The following is a 20,634-nucleotide window of genomic DNA, read 5'->3' on the forward strand; positions in this document are numbered from 1 at the left end:
TTTTCAAGGGCAGTGTATGTAAATGTACTTTCAATATGCAAATTCTCCTAATGATTTCCGATTAATAGGATCATCATAGTAGTCCTGACTCGTTCTTGAAAAGGAACTCTGAAAGTGCCCTGCCTCTACGCTCAGCAGCAGCGCGAGGTTGAGCCAGGTTTCCAACAAGAACTCATTTCCCTGAGTTTACAGTAATGCCTCCCGCGTTGCTCCGGGTTGCAAAATCCCACACCAAGCCTCTCGCTGAATATGCGCGTGGGTGGCTTGTTTTAACATAACTTTGTCTTATCTTAAAAGACGAGCTCACTCTACAAATGGGACTTTTCAGTGGCAAATTTATATGCGTTTTCACTTTCTTCGGAAATGCAGTCTTCCCTGACGCTCGCCGGTGGCTTACAGGGGACTGTGACTCTCCCTCTGCTGTACTGAACTTGGCCGTGTGGCTGTGATTTTAAGGGCTGCTGAAACTCCCAGGTGTGCAGGGCTCGTGGGGACACCCCCAGTGCGAAAGTCTTACTGCGCTTTTGGAATTAGGACTAAGAGCGCGCTCTCGCGCTCTGGGGCCTGTCCCCTCCCGCCCGGCGCTTACTGTACTCTATTTACCACCCCAGCTGGGCTCGCGCCCCGCCCCGCCCCGCCCACCCCCCGGGATTGGCTGCGAACGCGGAAGGACCGAGCGCTTGCCCCGCGCCCGCGCCCGCCAATGGGAGCGTCCGTTCGGCCTGATAGACGCACCGCCTTTCACCAATGGGGACGAAAAGAAGCCCGAGCGTGTGGCCCCGGCGAGAGCTGATAAAAGCCGCCCCTCCGGGCTCCGGCTTCATTCTGAACCGATCCCGGTGCGGAGCGCAGCTAGCTTAGCCGGCGAAGGCGGCCTGAGCTCCGGGGCAGCCTGCTTCCTCCGGGTCTCTTTCCACCGCGGTCAGCATGAAAGCCTTCAGTCCGGTGAGGTCCGTTAGGAAAAACAGTCTGTCGGACCACAGCTTGGGCATCTCCCGGAGCAAAACCCCGGTGGACGACCCTATGAGCCTGCTGTACAATATGAACGACTGCTACTCCAAGCTCAAGGAGCTCGTGCCCAGCATCCCCCAGAACAAGAAGGTGAGCAAGATGGAAATCCTGCAGCACGTCATCGACTACATCTTGGACCTGCAGATCGCCCTGGACTCTCACCCCACTATTGTCAGCCTGCACCACCAGAGACCCGGGCAGAACCAGGCGTCCAGGACGCCACTGACCACTCTGAACACGGACATCAGCATCCTGTCCTTGCAGGTAAGACCTGCTCCTGATGCCCCCGCCCCGCCGCCACACACTGCCGGGATCGCCTGGGCTGTCACTGGAAGATCACTGCCGAGACAGTGACTTTCGGATGAGCTAATTAACTTTATTTTCTCAAAAATCTGCTGTAGATTGAGCAGTGCGTGAAATTGCTGATAAGTTCTGATATGTTAATTCATCTCTCTTTGAATTTGAATCGTAGCATAAATGTGCTTAATGGAACTCGCTGATCTTTGGGCTACTTTAAAAAAAAAAGCAGCCTTTTCTCCTTAAGATTGTCTTAACATGTCGCCTTTTATCCTTTCTCTCTCCAGGCTTCTGAATTCCCTTCTGAGTTAATGTCAAATGACAGCAAAGCACTCTGTGGCTGAGTAAGTGGTGAGTGCTCGGTCGGGCCACCCGTTGGTAAATTGCCTCTTAGTGTGTGTGCTTGCGCACGTGTGTTTTTGTCATTTGCTGTGTGTCTGTAAAATGTTTGGTTTAGTAAATGCGTCCTTACGCCTTGTGTTACCCGTAGTATATGGTCTCACTAGACATGAAGGGGCTTGTAGCTCTGGATACTCAAAATCGCAGAACATTGTCATGTTAAAAAAAAAAAAAATGATGCTAGTAACTTACTACGGAGGTAGCTGAGCGAAGTGTGTGCTGGCTTTTGCCCTGGCTCTTTCTGCTATTTCTGTGGTACTATGAGGTACTAACCTCCACTGCAATTAATCTTATCGCCACAAATTCCATAGTGATCCGCCTTCCCTAAAACTGTAGTCCTCTGGGATTCTCTGGCTGACTGAGGATTGCTACCCTGTGTCTTAGACCCTGTGATGTGGGATCCCAGACTTCCCTATCTGTTAACTAAAGGGCTGTTTTCAATCAAATAATTGTTACAAGCAGCAGACTGGCGCCTGTGAGCGCTGCTGTTGGAGATCCATAGAGGAGATTGGGCTGGGAAGTTTTCCCCTTGAATATCTGCTATTTTAATGTTTAATTTGCACTGTCGCCCAGTGTGTGTGTTGCATCTGGACGCCAGGGTTTGCCCAGTCCTTGAGTGTTTGGTTAAATGTTCAAACTGTGGCTTCCTCCCGGCGCCAGTCTGGCCGCCTCTGCCCGTAGATTACATTCTCTAAACATGCCTTTCTCTCCCAATCTTTTGCAGGTGTTCATGACTTTTTTTTTTTTCTTTGCACAACAACAACAACAAATCCACAGAATCTTTTAAGGCGCTGAACTTATTTTTCAACCATTTCACAAGGAGGACAAACACAAGTTGAATGGACCTTTTAAAAAAGAAAAAAAAAAATGGAAGGAAAACTAAGAATGATCATCCCTCCCAGGGCGTTCTCGGACCTGGACTGTGATATTCGCTATTTATGAAAAAGACTTTTAAATGCCCTTTCTGCAGTTGGAAGGTTTTCTTTATATACTATTCCCACCATGGGGAGCGAAAACGTTAAAATCACAAGGAATTTCCCAATCTAAGCAGACTTTGCCTTTTTTCAAAGGTGGAGCGTGAATACCAGAAGGATCCAGTATTCAGTTACTTAGATAAAGTCTTTTGGTCAGAAATTACCTTTTTGACACAAGCCTACTGAATGCTGTGTATATGTTTATATATAAATATATATATATATTGAGTGAAACCTTGTGAACTCTTTAATTAGAGTTTTCTTGTATAGTGGCAGAGATGTATATTTCTGCATTAAAAAGTGTAATGATGTACTTATTCATACTAAACTTTTCATAAAAGTTTAGTTGTAAACTTAACCCTTTTATACAAAATAAATCAAGTGTGTTTATTGAATGGTGATTGCCTGCTTTATTTCAGAGGACCAGTGCTTTGATTTTTATTATGCTATGTTATAACTGAACCCAAATAAATACAAGTTCAAATTTATGTAGACTGTATAAGATTATAATAAAACATGTCTGAAGTCAACACCTGAATTCTGAATCGTTTTTAAGATCTCTGCTCACTTTTCCTCTCTCTTTGCCTCTTTCTTTAACTCTCTCGGCTCGGCGCCTGTGGCTCAAGTGGCTAAGGCGCCAGCCACATACACCTAAGGTGGCGGGTTAGAATCCCCAGCCCAGGGCCGCCAAACAACAATGATGGCTGCAACCGAAAAATGGCTGGGCGTTGTGGTGGGCACCTGTAGTCCCAGCTACTTGGGAGGCTGAGGCAGGAGACTCTGAGCCCAGGAGTTGGAGGTTGCTGTGAGCTGTGATGCCATGGCACTCTACCCAGGGGGATAGCTTGAGGCTCTGTCTCAAAAAAAAAAACAAAAAACTCTCTCTAGCCCCCTCCACACCCTGAACCTGTGCGCAGAGACTTCCTTATCAGATGTGTGAACAGTGGCACCATCCTAGGGGCTACAGACACAGAAGTATTTCTTCTGTCATAAACCAATGGGGGGTGGTGGCAGGGTTATAGGAACACAAACCCTGTTCCTGACACTCCCCTCCCCACTGGTATGGGACTTTTAAGTTCGGTGTCTTGGGGCTGAGTTTAAAACGAACATGAGTTGTGGGGTGTGACTCCTAGTACTGAGATTATTCAAAATAAACGTGGAGTCTGGAAAGACTACCTGTCTGGGTGGGTGTTAAGACACTTATTGAGTAAGTGAAATGGCCTGTTAATCAGAAAAGAGGCTGTACAGAATTGAGAACATGATTTTTAAGGAGGCAGAAATCCCTGCACCCCACCCCCTAGCCGGACCGTCCCGCCCGAGGCTGCAGAACCGCTTCCTCCACCTGTAACTCGCCCAGCCCTCGCCCTTCACCCTTGACTGCTGCCCTGGACTGCAGGGGGCGGGGAGGGAGAGGAGAGAGTGTCAGAGCGCCGCGCTAGGTCCACTACAACCCTCTGGTGGCAACACTGGGACCCTGCTTTAAAATAGTTAACATAGGCACGTGCTTATAATTCATTTGTATAAAACGTTCAATTTCCAAACTGGAGAACTTACTCATGCTCTGGGTGCGAGAGAGTGGGGATGAGGGAGGTTCTAGAAGGCCACCTCAGACCGGGACCGGACGAGAAGAGAGGCGTCTCACCTGGGGCCACTTTCTCCGGGCCTAGCAGGTGCCTGGGTGACACCGCCCAGTCTGTACCGGCTGCCGTGGCGGCGTCCCGGGCCCAGACAACGCGTCCGTCGCGGGGGCGCGCGGCACGGGCCGCCCCGGGAAGGGGGCTCCGGCCACCGCACTGGGCAAGAGACCCGCCTGGGCAGACCCGGGCGGCGAGCCGCCTCCAGGCCTGTCACCGAGGTCCCGGCCACCTGCCGCCAGGCGCAGGCCCTGCGGGACCGCCACCTGCGTGCAGCCCGGCCCGGCCCGGCCCGGCGGGGTGGGGGCGGAAGCGCGCGGACGAGTCAGTGCCCCGACCCCTGGGAGGGAGCAGACACCAACCAGCCCCTCGGTAGCTCCTAACCTCAGTGACTCACTCGCTGTCCACTCGGACAACCTCAGGGGTCGGTCCCCTGACTGCAGCCGCGCGGGCGGGACAGGGCCTGTTGGAGCAGCTGCGCGGTCACTGGGCGCCAGGCGCCGTCCGCGCGTTGGCCGAGGACCTGGAGCCGCCGCAGCGGGGAAGCGGCCCCTGCCGGCCGGGCTTCCTTTCGCCGAACCGCCGCTCCTGGCGGGCCCGGACGGTGGAGGCCGCGCGCCACCTGCTGGTCGGCGCGAGGACTGCGGCTCGAAGCGCGGGTCCGGGGAGCGAGCGGGCCGAAGCGCTGGGGCAGAAAGCGGCCGGGGAGGTGAGCGTTTCGCAGAGAGGGGGTATGCGGCGGAGGATGACGCCCCTGGCTCGCGTGCACTCGTCCCCACGTCTGGATCTCACTTCCTCATCACTATTCCAGACAGACAGGGACCCCTTGGGCAAATCTGTACCCACCGCTGACCTCTGCTCTGGGTGCAGACCTGAACGTTTAAAAAGGATCCAATGGGATCCCGGCCTCGAAAGGGGCTGTGATTGGATTGCGGAGATAAGTGAATTGTGAAGTCGAAACAAAAGCCAGAAATGTTTTCCTGTCTCTTTCCTTACGGTTTTGTTTCTTAATTTCGTTTTTTTTTTTTTTCTGAACTGCTTAATAACATTAACTAGGAACTCTGACGTCAAGTAGTAGGCAGGGCAGCTGGAAATAGATGAACTTTTCTCCATTATGTACGATGTGGCTCTAGGCTTCTGTTGTGATATATACTGTTTCTCTATTTTCGGAAGACTTCTTCAATTGCTAGGTTTGTTGGGGGGTTTTTGAGAACCTTACTTAAATCATAACCTGGGGTGCACTTTGTTAAAATATTTTTGCTGCATATACAGATTTTTTCTCTAGTGGATGGCACTGATTTTTCTGATGCTGAACTAGCTGTGCATTTCTAAAATAACTTACATGAACATGATGTGTTAATTACTTTTTTTACCCACTGTGAATTCTGTTAGACAAAAAAATAATAATAATAAATTTAAGAGATGGAGTCTTGCTTTTACCCAGGGCTGGATTCGAACTCCTGGGTTCAAATGATCCTTCCATCTCAGCCTCCCAGGTATCTGCAACTATTGACAGTAGGGTGCCTGGGTTGCTAACTAAGACTATTTTATAAATACAGCTGCAATTTCGTTTCTAGTACTTTCCTTATCTGGTTTTACAATCAAGATCACACTCTAACCTCAATAAATGTGCAGGTCAGTTTACATTTCATTTTAGTTTTCAAAGTTATGGCTGTACCTTTGGAGGTAGGCTGGCATGTAATCTATTCATTTTACAGAAACTGAACTCAGATATGCAGTGAATGGCCCACAGCATGCCACCAGTCCATGGGCAGACTAACTCAGTCCAGTGCTTTTTTAGGAATTTGAAAGGAACTTCCAAGTAGAGTGCAGAGATATATAATCTAAAAGAAAATCATATTCTTGTCAATGGGAGCTGTTTTATAGAGGTTTTTAAATTAAAGTATAATTATACATGAAGCTATGTGCAAAGTAGGTAACATTCCCAGAACCATCCAAATCCCCCACATACACTTCCAATTTCTGCTGCACTTTGCGACTGGAGAGGGGATTCCAGGCTTTGAGTGTCTTTCTGGGTGTTGGTCCTGCCCAGGCTTTGGACATCTTTGTATTTCATCATGCATTTTGCTTAGAGACAATTAAGGCACTATGAGGAATACCGCCTGGGATTGCAAGAAAGTCAGGGAAATTTCCAGAGGATACACAAGAGAGAACAGAAAGTCAGTGGGAAGAGGGTGTACACATCTGTGCGGTCCAGGGTAGGGGTGCCAAATCTCAGGAAACTCGGGCATTGGTCAAACAGGAATTAGGGACAAGGTTTTGCAATCATGTGAAGCAAAGCACTACCAAATAGGATCCTTCATGGCCTGAAATCTCAGTTATAGAGTAGGAAAAAAAAAAAAGCATTTATCAACTCAAGAAGATCGTAAGGAAGCCTGCATGTCAGCCTAGCTCAGGATGAGAATGAAAGTTGCCTTTGAAAAATTTTAGCAATTGAGCTGCCCTTAGAGGGGATAGAGATTCAAATATATACTACCCACTTGGTTCGAAACATTCTAATGTTGATAAATTAACGTAAAAATGGGTTCCTGGCTGGTGATACCTTGGGGTGTTTGGCAGTAGCAAATGCAAAGCTTCTCTGTCCTTGGCTCGGTGCCTGTGGCTAAAGCAGCTAAGGCACTGGCCACATACACCTGAGCTGGCAGGTTCAAAACTAACCTGGGCCCACCAAAGAACAGTGATGGCTGCAACCAAAAAAGAGCCGGGCATTGTGGTGGGTGCCTGTGGTCCCAGCTACTCAGGAGGCAGAGGCAGGAGAATCGCTTGAGCCCAGGAGTTGGAGGTTGCTGTGAGCTGTGATGCCACGGCACTCTACCCAGGGCGACAGCTTGAGGCTCTGTCTGCAAAAAAAAAGCTTATCTTTCTCTCCTTAATACACAACACATAGAATTCTCACATTTAATAGTTGAATTTATTCAAAAATTTTTTGTAAACCACAAAAATGTTTAAAGAAATTAAATTAATTGAAAACATAAGAAATCATAAGATAGAATACTACATAAAATATAAGAGGCAGACTTAAATAAATTAGAAGTGATATAGTTATTGAAATTGAAAGCTCAAATGCAGAAGTTAAAACCCTGATTAAATACTACTAGAGAGAGAATTAATGAACTGGAAGATGGAGCTGAAGAAATTACTCAGAATAATACACAGAGAGATGAAGACACTACAAATATGAAATCAAAGTAAAAAACACAGGATAGAAGGAGAGACTCTAACACGTAAGTCTAATGCTTACTGTGCGGTACTCCCTGCTATTGCCACAAGCATTGGGTAAAGTCTAAACTCAAGGAGTACTAGTATGAGTAAAGTCTACCCAGTGCTTGCGGCAATACACAGGGAATACATCACAGTAAGCAAGAAACTCGAATGTTAGATACCTCTGTTCTTAAAGGCTTTAGTCAAGCTACTATTCCACCCATAAATATGTTCTGAAAATTGAGAAGAAAAGGTCCAACCATACAATTGAAAACAGGCAAAAAGTAGAAACAGAGAGTTCACAAATTAATACAATAACCCTTAAGCATACAAAAAGATGGTCAACATCACCGATGATAAGTGCATGTGAAATGACATCACAGTTCTCATCCAACAGATGGATGAGTTTAACAATATATTTTGTTGACAAGACTGTGGGGAAAACAATCTAGTATATATTGTTGATGATAAAAATAATACAACTCCTAGGCAGAGGAATTTGGCAATACCTAACAAAATGCACAGGCATTTACTCTTGAACTTACATATGCCACTCCTAGAAATCCATCCCAAAATTACATTTGCAAAAATATGGAATAATACATGCACCAGGTTAATAGATTTGGCATTATTTCCAGCAGCAAATTATTGAAAACAACCCAGAGTTCACCAGTAGGGCACTGGCTGGAAAATCTATAGTGTATCAATGATAATGTAATATAAAGACCATATCATTAAGTACTAATACGGGCTTACCCAGATATAATGTCAAATGAAGAATGAATATTGCAGAGCAGTGTGTATAGAATACTAGCTTTTGTATAAGAAAAAAGTATAATATTAACACAGAGATTCATGCTTATTTATCTTTGCAGAGTAATAAGGTAGAATAAAAATCAATTTAAATGGTTATTGATGGCTTGGCGCCTGTGGCTCAAGCAGCTAAGGCGCCAGCCACATACACCTAAGGTGGTGGGTTCGAATCCAGCCTGGGCCCGCCAAACAACAATGATGGCTGCAACCAAAAAATAGCTGGGCATTGTGGTGGGCACCTGTAGTCCCAGCTACTTGGGAGGCTGAGGCAGGAGACTCGCTTGAGCCCAGGAGTTGGAAATTGCTATGAGCTGTGATGCCAGAGCACTCTATCCAGGGGGACAGCTTGAGGCTCTGTCTCAAAAAAAAAAAAAATGGTTATTGATGGGGAAAGGGTAGAACAGAGTAAAGGAAATGATGGAAATGTGATGTTTATGAATGGATCTTGTTCTAGTTTTGATTTGGGGATGTATAAATGTGTTTTACAAGTTAAATAAAAAGGGAGAAAAGTAAAATACATGGTCTAACTAGAAAAAAATAATGGAAACAAACGGGCCTAACTGTGTCTCGAGTTGATGACATCACTCACCCAGAGGAAAGTTTATCCCAACTGCCCTTCAAACATGGTGCTCTTACTGTACATTCCCAGTGGATATGTTAACATTTCAGAACATCGCAAGGGTACACACATCTTTATTACATAGTTCGTTTTGTGCATTTCAACTCAAAGTTATAAACTGTACCTAGAAAGCGTGCATTGCCCCAGTTAGGTAAGAATGAAACCAACCCCATCTCCCTCTTCCTACCTGCTTAATTCTCTTGAGTTTTACTTCCCTGTGTGCCCAGAAGTGCTGATGGACTAGTCCTAATTTAGTATAGAGTACAGGTGACAGTTGTCCCTTCTTTCTTGCAGTATTTCACTTAGAAGAATGGTCTCTGGGTCCATCTAGCTTGGTACAAAAGATTCAAGATCATCATTTTTTTTTTTTTATGGCTGAGTAGTACGTGATACACAAACACCGTATTGTATTAATCCCCAGTGGAAATACACTCAGGAGAAAAAGGACAGGCTGTGGAACTCCTCCGTTCTTGTCTTCTTGCCATGGAAGAATGACAGCACAAGCCAGTTCTGAAGCAGCAGGCGGTCAAGTTTATTAAGCAAGAACACTTCCAGCCATGGAGGCAAGTGCCAGGAAAGATTAGCACACTCTGGGGGGGGTGGTGGGCAGCGGGGTGGGGGTCGGTGGGTTAGGAATGAGCACACGTCCCTGCAGACGGTGGCACTGGGATCTCCGTGCCATCTCTTTTTCTTCTGACTGGCCTCTTCCCCTTCTTGATGTCTCTCCTTCTCTTCTTGCTTGACCACTGGGGATGCTGTTGCCTTCCTTTTGTTGGGCTATGGGGAAGTATTATATGGGTAGGTCTGGAGGGGCTGTGTTCAAAGTCCACTGGGGAGGGGGGCAAACTCTAATGCAGTATAATGCAGTCTGTGTTTTCTCTGCTGTTTTTGAGATCGTTGTGGGTACCCTTACCTTGTTATTGGTACAGTATGTTCTCTTGCTTGCTTTGGTATTTTCTCCTCTCATCTCACCCTTCTTAGCCTAACTTTCTGTGAAGCTCCTGGCCGCCCTTATCTTACGGTGTTTTCTTACTCAGTGTCCCGTTTGTATCCACGGCTTGTTCCACGCTTCCTCTGCTCATGGTGATGCTGACAAAATCATAAACTTTATTTAGTGGCTATTTTAAAACTATTATGTATAGTAGGGTAATCGAAGAAGTAATTATGCTAATGTTATTAGGAACTCAAATTTTCAGTAGAAAAGAAATCAAATACAAGTATGAATTAAAGCAGTAAAAACCTTGAAATTTTATATTTGAACTGAAAATATCAATTTAAATTTATGATTTTCTTCTAAAAAATATATTTTTTAAATTTTGCATGAAAACGCCAGAAGTAATGACAATCGGGTAGTAAAAGGTACTCCCACCCACCAGTTTGTGTTAGCTAACACCATTCTCCACTAAAAGGAGCCACGGTTCTTTAGAGAAATAACTGATTCCCAATCTAAGACAGGACGTAAAACTCAAAATAAAGGAAAACCTCTTGAATACCAATGGAAGATTCTACTCAATGCATTCTAAAATTGATAACTAAAGACTAACGATTACTCATTTTTCTGTCTTTCCAGCACAAGCTGTATTCCAGATAAATAACCATCAAATAAAGAATTAGAAAGTCAGCATTTGGCGTCCCTAGCAATGAATAGAGTTAAGTATAATGTGATGAATAATGTATAATATAAGCAATGGAACCTTTAAGATTTATTGTGATTGGTAGAACGAACAAACTCTCTGAGTTGCCTTCACACCTGCTGGGACTCTTCACGGCTTTGACAGGGACGCCTTACGTGGATCTCACTACTTGGCGATAAAGAAAAAGTGACCAAGACCTTCCTTTCCTCTTCTCTGCGCTGCCACTGTAAGTAGGAGAGAAGCACGCATATATCCACGTGTGACTATGCCATCTCTCAGACTGCATAGATAATTACTTTTAAATAGTTCTCCACCTAAAGACAGTGCTGTCAGTGTCATTTAACATGTATGGTCTTCTAAATAAGGCCTAAATAAGTTTCATCAGTTCTGGAGGAAAGTTCTTAAACATTCAGACATTCCTTCAGATTTTTTGTGTTTCAAAATCCCACAGAAGCGATGCAGGCAACAGAAAGGGAAAGGCCAGTCTTAATGTTCTAATTTTACCAGAGTTCACCAAAGCCTACTAAGGGAAAAAAATCCTCATAAAAAATGTCAACTGAAACTTTAATCCCCTAAAATAAAATATTTTAAAGAGTGAAAAATTTCAAGTTTAAATTTAATCCAAACTGGTTGAGTCGATCCAATTTAAAAATGTCTTGAGAAGGAAATGTCTGGACCAGTTTGCCAAGCCCAGGCTTTGAACCTGACAGTGACTTTTGAGAGTCCTTCCAGAGCAAGAATATGCCCTTGAGGCCTCTCTCTCTGCAAACTCCATTTGGTGGAAAGCAATTTCACATCACACAGGTCAGCAGGTAATATCCTAGGATTCTTCCTTCTAATTATTTTTGTTGGAAATGCTGTCATCTGCAAGAACAAAGTTTCCCCCCTCGCAAGCTGCCCCTGCTTAATTAAGGGGACACTTCTTCCCACCAAAGTCACTGGTGTGTTGATGGCATTACATTTATTCATTAATCCACTTTTCAACGTTTATCAAATGCCTACAATGTGCCAGGCATTGAGGTGATGTGGACACAGGGATGGAACAAAAAAGAATCCCCTGCCCTGTGAAACTTGCACTCCAGAAACGGCAGACAGCCATAAACAAGTTTGTCTCATAAATAGTGTGTGTGTGGTATAGCTCCGTAGCTGACCACCTCCCCACACTGACAGCCTCCTTAAGTTTTTTTTTTTTGGGGGGGGGGTTGAGACAGAGTCTCAAGTTGTCACCCTGGATAGAGTGCTGTGGCATCACAGCTCACAACAACCTCTGACTCTTGGGCTTAAGCAATTCTCTTGCCTCAGCTTCCCAAGTAGCTGGGACTACAGGTGCCTGCCACAACCCCCAGCTAATTTTTGGTTGCAGTTGTCATTGTTGTTTGGTAGGCCCGGGCTGGATTCGAACTCACCAGCTCCAGTGTTTGTGACTGGTGCCATAGCCACTGAGCTACAGGCGCCGAGCCTCACGTCCTTAAGTTTTCATATACCAGACACGCACCATTCTTGCTATGTATATGGAATTATGGAACTTAGAAACTTCATATTTCAATTACAGTTCTTGCTCTGGAAGGACTCTCTAAAGTCACATGTACATCTCAGTCCGGGAGGCCTGGTTCTGCCCACCTCCGTGTGTTGACCAGTGTGTTACAGTCTGTTGGGTGCTCAGCTTACAAGTTATGTATATACATGTATACACACACACACGTGGGTCACTACGACAGTTTTCAGACAAACTATGTTATGGTTTGTCCATTGTTTCACTCCCAGAAAACACAGCATTTTTTTCTGATTCTGCAAGTTTCAACTTGCTCATCTAATTGATCTTGCTGGGAGGGTTTCATGTCTTTCCATCTGCACATATTTTATGTTTCTTGATTTTTGTGTATCTCAAAATTTTCATAATGACATACACACACACACAAATGACATATGTATATAGTAAGTGCTACAAGGAAAAGTAAAGCACGGAAAGAGGAGACAGACCCCAGACCACCAGTTCATCAGGCGTCCTGTCAACTCCAAGCCCACACTCCTATCCACAACTTCCAGGTGCCAGGTCTCACCAGCAGGGGGCAGGAGAGGGCAACTGCAAGTAGAGCTGCTTCCTGGGGCTTTCCTGTCTATTCTGGGGCTCCCAGAGACCCCACCCCAACACTTCCTCACCTTGGCCTTCTTCTACCATGTTTCCCCGAAAATAAGACCTACCCCAAAAATAAGCCCTAGCAAGATTTCTGTGCTTTTGTTAAATATAAGCCCCACCCCGATAATAAGACCTAGTGATGAGCATGGCTATGCAGCGTATCAGGATATGGGGACATGCCGCATAGCCACGCCATGCATTTCTGTGCAGAGAGGAAGACATGCCCTGAAAATAAGCCCTAGTGTGTCTTCTTGAGAAAAAATAAATATAAGACAGTGTCTTATTTTCGGGGAAACACGGTAGCAGCATCTGAACACTCAACGATCCAGTCTGCTAGTCCACTCTCCCTGAGACTCCAGCACCAGCCTAGCAGGCCTTGTTCTTCCCGGGGACTCTCCAGGAATTATTGAAACTTGAAGCTTCTAAGTTCCATCATTCCAGCCTTCCCGTTTGTTCCCTCTGCCCTGGAGGTGGAAATGCCTCCTGTAGCCACTACCTTAGTGATACCTTAGAGTTCTTCACTGGTTCAGTTACCTAGTTAGCACATTGTACCTAGCTGACCCTGTTATTCGCTCTCTTAAAGCCTGGGATGGTTGCCAACTCCTGACTGGTACACGAGGCGTCCTTAACACAGATGTGAACAGGACAAGGAGCCAAACCACACGAACCCTGCAGGGAACAGAGGTCGGCCTACGGGTTCCCCAAGTGCAAAGACCCTGAGGCAGCAGGGAAGTCTGGAGGTTCAACACCGGGAGGAGAGCAGTGGGCCGGAGCGAAGCAGCAAGGAGCTGGCAGGAGAGTTGAACAGAGGAGGGGAAAGCCTGGCCGCGGCCTCCCAAGAATTCTAAGAGTGTGACCTTTTACTCTGCATGAGTTGGGACCACTGGAGAGTTTCGAGCAGGGGAGCGATCACAACATTAGCAATCAATGTTTTTTAATGTTTTTTGTTTATAATTCTCACATCTGATGTTATTGATTTAATAACACTATATCAAGAAGTAAGTTCTCGAAGATTGTAACACCCAAACTTCACATTATAATGATTACAACTCGTTTTGTTACTTTACAGCAATTGAAAGTAATAATACTGTAACCCAAAAAGTGAATATCATGGTGGGCATCAGAGGTGCCCCTGCAAGCGCTCAGCCAGGTCTGGCAGAGATGCGCGGCTTGTCCCTGCTTTTACAGCGACCTTTTACTCCAGGGCTGAGTTAAAGGAAGGCATTTCTCAGAGGCGCTCACTAAGCAATCATATAGGCAGTTCCTGGGATGTGAAAAGGAAAAAACAGACTTTACCACCCTTAGAAACTGTTGCAAAGTGGACCACCTTATTAACCTGCAGGTAAGTCTTGTTTGCACAAAGTCAGCATAGTAAGCTAATTTGTTTCCATATATGATTTGGAGTTTCTCTTAGGATTTTAGTCGCTGTAATTACTACATGGCAATGTACGCTAACATTGAATGCCTCGTTTACAATACATTTCTATTATTATCCTAGGGACTCAACAATAGTTCAGCGTTCTCTTTCTCAAAACCTCTCCCCTTTCCAAAATACACATCTTCAGTTTTAAAATTTCTTCCACTAGCACTCTTTGGAACATTATTCTCCCTTCATTTCCTTAATTACCTGTGAGATAGACTCATTCGATTTTTGTTGTATTTGCACATGTGTGGGCAGGAGCAAGATGTGACTGGAGGAACATGTTTTTAGAAATTAATAACAGTAACTTTGGTGTGATTTTGATTTTCAATCTTAATACTTTTCAAAAGTTCTCTGACTTACACCATTTTATAATCAACAAGCATTTTGTTTACTAAAATTAACCACAAGCCCTAGCTGACTGACTGCTGAGTTGAGATCAAGGCAACCCCTCCAGAGAGAGACTCCTGGTCCCCTGAATCACCGTCTCGCCCTTTGTCACCTCTTCAGAATTTTTTCTGGTTAGTCGTTCAGAAAGTAAAGGTAAATATCAAGGACTTGTGTGTCTCAAACTATGTGAAGATAGAAATAGAGATGGAGAGAGGGAAAAGGAGAGAGAGGTGTGAGCTACTGCCTTGAAACCCATGGCTATGTGGCAGGAGATAAGAATTACCTCGATGAAGCCCTTAGGGGAGACACAGCGGACAGCACAATCCCAGGTGTGTGGCACCAAACATTCACATGCTAGGAGACCAGAGCTGGGGGAGCCAAGTAAGTGACTCTGGCCAGCAGCTGGACGGCAGGGGGCAGGAAGTTCATGGGCAGAGGCCTGAGCAGGTGGCGGGATGATGTGACAAGAGCAGGGAGTCAGAGCGGAACAAGTCGAGACAGACGGCCGTGTGCAGGGAACGCCCCTGTCCATCACCTCCTGCATTTGATCCTGGAGTGACACCTGATCGGTGGAGTCACCATGACCAAAGTGATAGAGGAAGAAGAACAACAGAGCTGTGGTGAGCAGGAGGATGGCCCTGAGGACGTCCGCACCCTGACCCTCAGGACCTCTGAATACGGGACTGTGCGGCTATGATTACAGATACAGATCTGAGGTGGGGAGATCATTTTGGATTGTCCAGGTGGACCCCGTCTAATCACAGGAGTCCCCACAAACAGAGGGCCTCTGCCGTCTGTAGATAGAGATGGGTCTCTATCCCTCCTCTACCCAGCAGAGGAGGGTCAAAAGGCCGAGTGCTGCCGGCTTCGCAGATGGAGGAAGGGGCCCCCAGACGAGGAATGTGGGTAGCCCCAAGACACGGCCAAGGCAAGGAAACCAGCTCTCTCCCTGGACCCTCCAGAAGGAACACAGCCCCTGCCCACATCCACGAGCCCCACAGCTATGAGCAAGCGTTACACGCCATAGGTCCCACAAGCAGGAAATGCCTCTTTAAAAAATGGCCAACTTCCTCCTGCAGGCACCATTTTAGGCGCCCTGCAGAAACACATGGTGGAAATGGCAAGGATAATTTTGGCCATGTAACTCCTCCAGGAAGATCTTGCTTTGTCACTGAAACTCTCAATTTAGGAGTTGTGCTGGCATTTCCTCCAGCTGCTGAAATGTCTAGATGTCAATGGTTTATATTTGTCTTTTTTAGTTATAGCCAAGATTACTAGCCCACAATTAACTTGGTTATTTAACTCAAGAAAATAGCATATTAAGTAATCACGTATCATTAGCTCTCTTTACTTTTTCCAAATACTACTCCCGGCTGATTGAAATACCTGACTGTTAGTGGAAGATTGAGCTGAAGTAGATGATTAATATAATGTTCTCACTTCTACAATGGCAAGGAGAAATTCGGCATATCTGAAAAATAAGTATTTTTTATTGTGTTTGTATTTATTACAGAACACATAATTTATATGTAGCATTAAATATAGCACATAGTACCTATTATTTTATATGATATATCTTAAAGCCTTCAGATGTGCCAAAATTCTCTCTGCCGTCATGGAATGTGTGTACGCATCGTAAAATGTTTCCATTTTGAAAATTCATACTATTAAATGTTTTGCACTTGAGATGATTATTCTAATAATAAATGAAAATGGAATGACCAGGCAAAATGGGATCCCATGTATCCTAGACAAGGAAGAAATTCAGGCGTTCTTCCCCCAACCTGCATGCAGCTTGTCCGCGGGAAGATCTTCTAATCACTGAGAGCTCACACGATTGACGGTGTCCTTCAGTCTCGTAATTCAAGGTGACACCCTTCCAGTCCAAGTGCTCGGCTGAGGTAAACGTAAAGGACCAAAGTTCTAGAGATGCTGAGAATGCCCTCGGGCTATTTCTACACATTTACACCTAGGAAGGTGGGAGCTTTTTCATAATATCTAGATAGATAAAGACGGGGGCCTTGAATCCTAAATCTTTATGTTGATGTGCAATCCAAAAATAGTCTATGTTGAGGATTTTTATACATTTCAACATTTTCTGTGTAAGGTCTTTATATTCTTAGTTATAGGCAAGAGCCCAAGTTTTCTAAGATCCCATAGCCAAATCATCAGTGAAATAGAAGAAAAAAAAGAAAACCTCTTACTGGAAGCCATATGCAGAGATGGCGAGAGTGTCTGCAGAGAACGCCGGTTCTATTTTTTCCGTCTCTTCCACTATAGTAAGGGTGTGAATTTTCACTGACATTTTCCAACTAAGTGAAAACCATCCCAGGGTGGAGAGGGGAATGGAGGCAATTAGACACCAAAAGAAGGCTGGAGGCTTCGGTGTTGAAGGAAGATACCTACTTGGTTTCAAATATTTTCCACTGAGACTGCTTCCTGCCCCGAGCCAACCTTGCAGAGACCCTGTGGGGCACGAAGCTCGGAGCAGGGAACACCGTGCCCTTTTCTCGGCCATCCCCTGTGGTGTGAGAGGGGTTGTGTGCACTTACAGCTAGCTCTCAGTCTCACCAGAGGCTGAAGTGGGGGATCCTCTCATCCCCCCTGTCAGATCTGTAATTCCTTCCCTGCCCCAGAGGACCAGCAGTTCTCAAAATCCACGTAGGCTCATCCGGCATGTCTCCAGGTATTTTTCTGTTCATTTTCTGCCATGGTAGAATCAGTCCATGCAAATTATTTGTCTTCCTTCTCCCTATAGTGATCTGTGGCCTTTGGATTTCCCTAAAATGGCTGTATAAATACTTGTGGTCCCACATGCTCTGCCAACCCCTCCTGCAACCAGAGGGCATGTCTGTGTCTCCTGCCCTTAATTCCGAGCTGGACTTTTGCCACTGCCTCCAACAGGATGTGATGAAAGGAAGTAACACACTGTGACTTCCAAGACTAAGTCATAGAAAGGTGATAGGACTTCTGTCTGGTTCTCTCTCAGGACCTTTCTTGTTGATACGTAGCTGCCATTTTGTGAGGAAGCCCAGGCTGCAGAGAGACCTTGAGTAGTAGCTGCCGTCCTGGCTGGCAGCCAGCATTATCCGTCAGACCTGAAAGTAAGGAAGCCTTCCAGACGCCTCTGGCCCCAGCCACCTTCTGGCCACATCTGCATCAAAAACCTGAACTAGAACACTTGGCTGAGGCCAGTCAATCCTGGAACTATAGAACTACAAGAACAAAATAATGATGATAAATATCTATAATAAATAATTGTTGTTTTATGTCATTCCATTTGGAATCATTTCTTAAGAAGCAATCGATGACCTGAATGTGGTTCAGAAAGGTAAGAGAGCAAATAGAATTATAATACTACCTTCAAATATTTGGGGTATGAAAACCACATAAAACATTTTGAAAAACTATGTCTTCACTCACACATTTATTTAAGCTGCCATCTAAAATTTTTGCTGTCAATTTAAATGTCTGCAAAAGAAAATCTTATGCAAAATAGTTACAATATTCTCCACAATGCACTGGAATATTAGCACCATTTAAGAGCCATGATCATGCATATTTAAAATACAAGAACCATTTCTTCTTTAACAGTCAAAACTTCACATTATTTTTTTCACTCTGAACTAGTGTTTCCAGTCTAGTTCCCCCAGGGGATTTTGTTCTAATGTAATACATGTTTATACTTGTATTACATTAGAATACTTCTATTTTTTTTCTTGAAAAAATATATATTACAGAAATTATGTTTTTTATTTCCAGTGATCACAAATCATACTTCTGGTTTGTTTGGGTTTTTTTGAGACAGAGTCTCACTCCATCACCCTGGGTAGAATGCCATGGCATCACAGCTCACAGCATCCTCAAACTCTTAGGCTTGAATAATCCTCTTGCCTCAGCCTCCCAAGTAGCTGGGATTACAGGTACCTGCCACAGTGCCTGGCTAGTTTGTTTGTTTGTTTGTTTGTTTTATTTTTGCAGTTTTTGGCTGGGGCTGGGTTTGAACCCACCACCTCCGGCATATGGGGCTGGTGCCCTACTCCTTTGAGTCACAGGTGCCACCCTAAGTTTTTTTATTTTTTAGTGGAGACAGGATCTCTCTCTTGCTTTGGCTGGTCTCCAGCTCCTGAGCTCAAGGGATCCTCCCACCTCAGCCTTCCAGAGTGCTAGGATTCCAGACATGAATCACTGTGCCTGGCCCACAAATCATTCATAAATTCTTCACACTTTTTATATAAACATTAAGATAGTATTTTATAATAAGTGTCTTGGTGGCTCACACCTGGAATCCCAGCAATTTGGGAGGCCAAGGTGGGCAGATGGTCTACGCTCACAAATTCAAGACCAGCCTGAACTAGAGCAACACCCCATCTCTAAAAATAGCCAGGCATTGTGGTGGGCACCTGTAGTCCCAGCTACTCGGGAGGCTGAGGCAAGAGAATCACTTGAGCCCAAGAGTTAGAGGTTGCTGTGAGCTATGATGCTATGGCACTCTACCAGGGGAGATAAAGTGAGACTATGTCTCATACTATGATATTTTTGTATAGAATAAACCAAAGTTCAACATAAATTTTATTGTTATCCTTTTTTTTTGTTTGTTTGAAACAGGTTCCTGTTCTGTTTCCCTGGCTAGATATACCATCATCATAGCTCAATTCAACTTCAAATTCCTGGGCTCAAGTGATCCTCCTGTTTTAACCTCCCAAGTAGCTGGGACTACAGACAGGTATGTACCACCACATCTGGCTAGTTTTTCTTTTAATTCTTTCTTTCTTTCTTTTTTATAGGAACAGGGTCTTATTCTTGCTCAGGCTGGTCTTGAACTCCTAGCCTGATGTGCGTGATGCCATGGCACTCTACCCAGGGGGATAGCTTGAGGCTCCGTCTCAAAAAAAAAAAAAAAGATAGAAATGGAAGCAGTTTTGATGGAACATGTCATTGGTTCTTTCCACTTCTTCCAAATGATATGCTAGAAATTGTACAGTGATTCATCATCAAACATCGCTTTTAGTATTCTAGCCAATGATACCTCAATTTCATCTGCCATCAATCTTACTGAGAGTAAAGAATTTGAAATTGCTTGGCCTGAACATTTTCCCAGGACTTTGAGTCACTCAACTTCTCCATTTCTGGGAATTATAGTAAAAGCACGTCACCAAGAGTCACTTTGTCAAGTGACTATTAACTTTACCTTTTATTCTTTTACTCAGAGGCCCCTGTTTGATAGCTCATACTCAGAAGGGATTGAGAAAATGCAATTATCAACCGCGTCTATAAGCCTTTTCCCAAACAATATTTTTGATAGAATGCTTTTTATATTATGGGCTTTAAGTATATTTCATTAAAACTGGAGTTACAGAAAGTTTGTATTATTATGCAAAATGTCCCTATGAAAGCTAATTGGAAAAGAGTCTTCATTGTCAAAAAACCCAGCCAACTCCAATTTATTTTTATCATTAGACAAACTAACTTTAGGGCAGCACTTGTAGCTCAGTGAGTAGGGCACTGGCCCCATAGACCGAGGGTGGTGGTTTCGAACCCAGCCCCAGACAAACTGCAACAACAACAACAAAAATAGCTGGCCTGTAGTCCCAGCTACTTGAGAGGCTTGAGGCAAGAGGATCACCTAAGCCCAAGAGCTGGAGGTTGCTGTGAGCTGTGACACTACAGCACTCTACTGAGGGTGACAGGATGAGACTCTGTCTCAAAAACAGAAAAAAACTAAACTAACTTTATTTTCCATTCAACATTCAATACACGTATCAGTGATGCCTCCCGGCTGCTGCTCACTGTAATTCTAATTCTGCAGGGAGTCTGGCCCCCAGTATGTTTGTGACCTGAGAAAAGCTCCTTCAATATTCCTCCCAGGGCTTACCACTGGGGTTCTCCCTTAGGAGCAAGGCAGTACTTCACGATAATCAAGGGAAGGAAGACACAGGGTGTTAAGTAAACTACCACCCTGCTGCCTTCTCTGCAGTGTATCTCCATTCAGAACATCCCAACAGAGACTAACACATTCCTTTCGTAGTGCATGCCTCCCATTAGCAGAAATATGCTGGAGACAGGGACACACAACGTTTGGGA

The 20,634-nt window shown here is 44.8% G+C and overlaps 1 protein-coding gene across 1 annotated transcript; it reads left to right on the forward strand.

Moving 5' to 3' along the window:
* Nucleotides 1-715: 715 nt before the first annotated feature.
* ID2 (inhibitor of DNA binding 2) lies at nt 716-3,211 on the forward strand. Its single transcript, XM_003787376.3, has 3 exons — nt 716-1,275; nt 1,596-1,659; nt 2,432-3,211. The coding sequence occupies exons 1-2, from the start codon at nt 928-930 to the stop codon at nt 1,650-1,652; spliced, it is 405 nt and encodes a 134-aa protein (XP_003787424.1). The 5' UTR covers nt 716-927; the 3' UTR covers nt 1,653-1,659; nt 2,432-3,211.
* The last annotated feature ends 17,423 nt before the right edge of the window (nt 3,212-20,634 follow it).

This window comes from Otolemur garnettii, unplaced genomic scaffold, assembly GCF_000181295.1.
Source record: "Otolemur garnettii isolate 467f Iridium unplaced genomic scaffold, OtoGar3 scaffold00022, whole genome shotgun sequence".
Lineage (NCBI taxonomy): Eukaryota > Metazoa > Chordata > Mammalia > Primates > Galagidae > Otolemur > Otolemur garnettii.